This window comes from Semicossyphus pulcher, unplaced genomic scaffold (assembly GCF_022749685.1).
Source record: "Semicossyphus pulcher isolate SPU_LCO1_2020_fin unplaced genomic scaffold, fSemPul1.0.p SCAF_13, whole genome shotgun sequence".
In the NCBI taxonomy this organism is placed as follows: domain Eukaryota; kingdom Metazoa; phylum Chordata; class Actinopteri; order Labriformes; family Labridae; genus Semicossyphus; species Semicossyphus pulcher.
In genome coordinates this window covers 6,845,826-6,851,093 of record NW_027211637.1, presented here as the reverse complement: position 1 = coordinate 6,851,093, position 5,268 = coordinate 6,845,826, and the positions used below count along the sequence as shown (strand labels likewise).

At 39.4% G+C, this 5,268-nt stretch overlaps 1 protein-coding gene across 1 annotated transcript; it reads left to right on the top strand.

The window, feature by feature from the left end:
- Window positions 1-1,017: 1,017 nt before the first annotated feature.
- Window positions 1,018-4,113, top strand: LOC138589174 (protein NLRC3-like). The gene is made up of 3 exons (XM_069659353.1): window positions 1,018-1,373; window positions 2,319-3,316; window positions 3,352-4,113. The coding sequence occupies exons 1-3, from the start codon at window positions 1,208-1,210 to the stop codon at window positions 4,111-4,113; spliced, it is 1,926 nt and encodes a 641-aa protein (XP_069515454.1). The 5' UTR covers window positions 1,018-1,207.
- Window positions 4,114-5,268: the final 1,155 nt, after the last annotated feature.

The following is a 5,268-nucleotide window of genomic DNA, read 5'->3' as shown; positions in this document are numbered from 1 at the left end:
ATATTCCACGCTGAGGATCCGTGGCTTGGCTCATTTCTAGATGAGGTTGTGTTTGACCCCATTACATATTACAGGGATACAGTGGTGTGACTTACTGGAGTTTGCAGATGAAGATCTGCTAATTAAACACATTTAGGGAGAAAGAAATGTGATCCAACTGACAAGAGAGAACAGACCTCACAGGTGCCTGTAATGTCTGTTGCAACATTACAATTTATGTCGTTAAGAAATAAATGTTGAGCAGTATGTCTTGTGTTTTCTAAATCATTTAGTTTTTCAGAGTTATGCCGGATCAATCAGAGATAATTGCAACAGTGAAATAAAACAATAATTTATTCATGTTCAGTTGCCTTTAACAAAATTCTGTTTGCTAAAGTGACTTTATTTTGACCATGTCAAACTAAATAAGTAATAAAAAGTACATCTAAAATATAAAGCATGTAGCTCAGACTGTCAAGTAAAGTGTTTTGTTTTTTTAACATTGGTGTCTTTAAAATTCAGTTTTTGAAGTACTTGCTGTGTTGAACTATAAGAGTCTTTTCCTGGCAGTGTTCAAATCTGTCACTTAAATGATACCTAAATATAAATGATTCATGCTTCACTCATCATAACTAACTTGCTGAACTGTTTTGTTTATTCAGACAGAATAAAGGGACAGCAAGAGATGATATCAACCCTCAAAAGAAGATTTAGAGAAGCCATTCAAGATGAAGACAAAAATCATCCTAACCAGAAACAGACAGAACACGTCATAAGACATGACAGAAGTAGTGATGCCAATGATACAAAGAAAAATGGACGAGCTGTGGCGAAATCAGCGACTCAAGTTAATTCAGTATCTGATATCTTCAAAGATACAAAAGAACAACCAATCAGAAATGTGCTGACTACCGGAGAGGCTGGTATTGGTAAATCTGTCTGTGTGCAGAAATTTATAAAAGAGTGGGCTAAGAATGACCAGAGGTCAGTTTTAACGTGGCTCAAAGATAAAGTAAGGGACACAGCCAAAGTTGATGACGAAGTTATATTTCCAATTAACTTATCTGCCCTTAATTTGAGGAGAGAGGAAAAAGTCAGCCTGTTGGGACTTCTTCATCATTTCTTTAAGGAAACTAAAGACTCTGTGATCTCTAACCTTGAACAGTTCAAAGTTCTGTTTGTCCTGGATGGATTGGATGCTTTACAACCTGCTCTTGACTTTAACAACATGGACACATTGACCGATGTCCAGGAGTCAGCTACAGTGGATGTGTTACTGACAAACCTCATCAGAGGAAATCTCCTTCCTTCTGCCCGGCTCTGGATAACCTCGCGACCTGAAACTGCCAAGCAGTTGCCTGATGATTGTGTCAACAGAACCTCCGAAATAAGATGTAAGTTTCTGGGTGCATAGAAATACAATACAAACATACAGGGAGAACAGACAACTTTATTATCTATGAAGTACTAAATGTCGCAACGAGGTTCAAAAAAGGTAGAGGACCCAGATGCAGACAATGAAATTATTTAATAACAAAAAAAATACAAAACAAGGCAAAAACAAAAGCTTACTGTTCGGAACCAAGCAAAACAAAAGTCCAACATAAAACAGCCACAAGGAAAATCCAAACTGCAAACACCAGGAGCAAAGTTTCGGGACCAAAGACGACAACGAACATGGGACATGAGAAGACTAAGGCTGTGTTTGAAATGCCGTCTATATACTACATACTATACACTGCATACTGCGGTCAGTGGTAGTATGTAGTACAGAGCATTTCAAATTTAATTTGCAGTGTGCAACACAGACGACAGTTTCTGGTTTTGAAAAGCGGAAGTAAACGATAGCCCGCCAATAGCCAAAACCAATATGCCCAATATATTTTTCTTACAAACTGTAGTAATACACTCTAATTTATACTTAATGTTGCAGAAAAATCTAACTTAAGGATGTTATAATGAAGAGCAGCGCTTCAGCAGTACAGTACAGCAAACATATGATCAGAACATGATTGTTTCTGATGCCAATCCTTAAGATCGGCTCACGAAATCTCTACCTCTGATACCACAATTCATTCAGTTGGTGACATTCAGCAGAGAAGGCTTTTTCAAATGGCCTACCTGAGTTCAACCTCTTCGTACATTGATTCTTGGTGTTTTAAACACTGCTTCACTTTCAGTCGGCCAGCATGTGCTAAAACAACTACAACAACTTCATTATTGATGCTAGGGTTGTTTTTGTTTACTTTACTAATACCTGACTGTAATTGCACTCTTAACTTGTAATAACAACAACTGGCTAGTTTCTCCCAACAATAACTGTTTTTTTTTCTCTACAGTTAAACCTGATCTTGCAAGTCAATGGTCACTCAAATCTCAGCTGAAGGAGCAATTTACCCGAGTGTCTGAGGGTATCGACATGCAGAAAACCTCTTCTCTTCTTAATGACATCTACACAGATCTCTACATCATAGAGGGGGGAAGAGGAGAGGTCAATGACCAGCATGAGACCAGACAGATTGAAGGTGCTAAGTTCAAACCAGAAGAAACATCCATTAAATATCACGCCATCTTTGAACCAGCTTTGGGAAAAAATAAACAGATTAGATCTGTGCTAACAACAGGAGTGGCAGGCATTGGGAAATCATTTGCAACAATGAAGTACATGCTAGACTGGGCTGAGAATAAGTCCAGCAATGATGTCTTTTTTATGTTTCCACTTTCTTTCCGGGAGCTGAATTTGAGAAAAGAAGAAATGCACAGCTTGGAGGAACTTATTCACAGTTTCTTTCCAGGAATGAAGACATCAGAAATAAAGGACTATGACAAGTACAGAATCCTGATTGTGCTGGATGGTTTTGATGAATGTCGCCTTGATCTTGTCTTCAATGAAAGTGAATACTGGTCCGAGGTGACAAAGCCAAACTCGGTGAAGGTTCTGCTGACAAACCTCATCCAAGGCAATCTGCTTTCTAAAGCTCAAATCTGGATCACCTCCCGACCTGCAGCATCCAACAATATCCCTGCTAGCAAAGTCGACCGGGTAACAGAAGTGCGAGGATTTAATGATGAGCAGAAGGAAGAGTACTTCAAGAAGAGATTTGAAGATAAGGACTTGGCTGAAAAAATCTTGTCACATGTCAAGAATTCAAGGACACTTTATATCATGTGTCATATCCCTGTCTTCTGTTGGCTCACGTCAAAAGTTCTGGAGGACTTTGTGATAAGAAAAGAAGAAGGTAGGATGCCCAGCACTCTGACTGACATGTACATATACTTCCTTTTGTTACAATGCAGACAGGCCAATGTTAAGTATGGCGGAGATGAGACAGTCAGAGTTCTGAGACTGATTGTTGGAACACAAGAAACAAGAACACAGTGGTTTCTCTTGGGAAGCTGGCTTTTGAAGGTCTAGAGAAAGGAGACCTTGTCTTCACTGAAGAAATCTTGACAGAATGTGGTATTGAAATCACAGAAGCAGCTGTCTTCTCAGGACTATTCACTCAGATTAAACGAGAAGGCCATGGGGTGTCCCTACAGAAATTGTTCTGCTTTGTCCATATGAGCATTCAGGAGTTCCTGGCAGCTTTCTATGTCTTTCACACATTCAATAACAGTGGTGAAAATCTGCTTACAAAACCCACTTCAACGGTCACAGACTTGCCTGCATCAGACTTCTACAAGGAGGCAGTGGACAAATCTTTAGGTAGCAAAAATGGAGACTGGGATATGTTTCTGCGCTTCCTGCTCGGCCTCTCTCTGGAGACTAATCAAAATCTCCTTCAAGAGCTGCTGAAGAAGACAGACAATAACAAGGAGACCAACGAGGAAACAATTAAGTACATCAAAGAAAAGATCGGAGAAGAGAACAGTGATGCTGATCATAATTTCAATCTTTTCCACTGTCTGAATGAGCTGAATGACCAGTCTCTTGTGGAAGAAGTGAAAAAGTACCTGCGCTCAGAAACAGTCACATTTGAAAACTTCTCCACCTCCCAGTGGTCAGCTCTGACCTTTGTGCTGATGACCTCAGATGAGAAGCTTGATGTGTTTGATTTGAAAAAGTATCGGAAATCAGAGAAGGTACTTCTGGGAATGTTGCCGGTGGTCAAAGTCGCCAAAACTGCTTTGTAAGTACTCTGCAACACTTCAACAAAAAACTCTTGTTATCTTGGTATACACTTCTTACAAGATAAGTTCATTTAGTTCAAATCTTCAACCTATTCAAAATTCTCATGTTGGCTGACAGTGGTCTGTAGAAACTCCGGTATAGGCAATAGAAATGAAGCCGGTAAAAAATGTAACACCAGAACTGCCAAGCACTTGTGGGGTACTTGTTTGGTCAACTCTGACGCTCAGGCATCTGTATCATCACTTTACATCTCTATAGGTGCGTGCAAGGACACTATTCCCCCACCCCCCACAAACAAAGCCAGATAGATGCTCTAATAACAGGTTGCACCTGGGATGCTATAAGCAAATTAAATTCTACTATTTTCACTTGCTAATGTCTAAGAAATAATCAAAGAAGAAAGCACAAATGATCACATTTGTCTAACAAAAGAATGACACGAAGCACTGCTCCTGTGGTCTTCTTTGCACACAGAGCTCAAGTCTCTCCATCCCTCATAATCAATTTCAGCATTTGTATTTGAGTAAATAATATAGTTAGAAATAAAATGAAAATAATCATGCTTTTTGTCAGACTATAAAAGTTATGCAAAAACTAAAAGCCGGTGTGCTGTATGCGTTCTCTCTCTCTGGCTCTAGCTCCAGTTCAGGCTCAGAATCAGCCGCGTCATTTTCCTCTTCAACTTCAAATTCTATGTCCGACATGCCATCAGAGTCCGCAAAGTCCATGTTCTGTAGCATTTCCAATGCCTCCACAGCATTGATCCTGCTTTGTCTGCAATGTCATATTTTAATAATCTCCATGTCACCTAGATTGAATTTATAAAGCATTTTTTAGCCTTTCCTAAATAATAAGACCACCTAAAATTATTAATTTCTATTGTGCAAAATTCACGTGATAAGTGCTTGTGTGCATAATTAGTTTTGATGTCCAAGCCATTGTCTCGTGTGCTAATCAGGCCATTAGCAAATGTGTCTATTCTCCTCCTGGATGAAAGTACCAATGCTCAACAATGTCACTCAGGGTGATTGGGGGGTGTCGTTGAGGTTGAAAAACAACAATAAAATGCATCTATCTGCTTTTCTAAAGGTAATTAAATCATTGTGACAATGCAGGCATGTACAGGATGGGTATTCAGGAAAGTCAGGGTAGGAAGG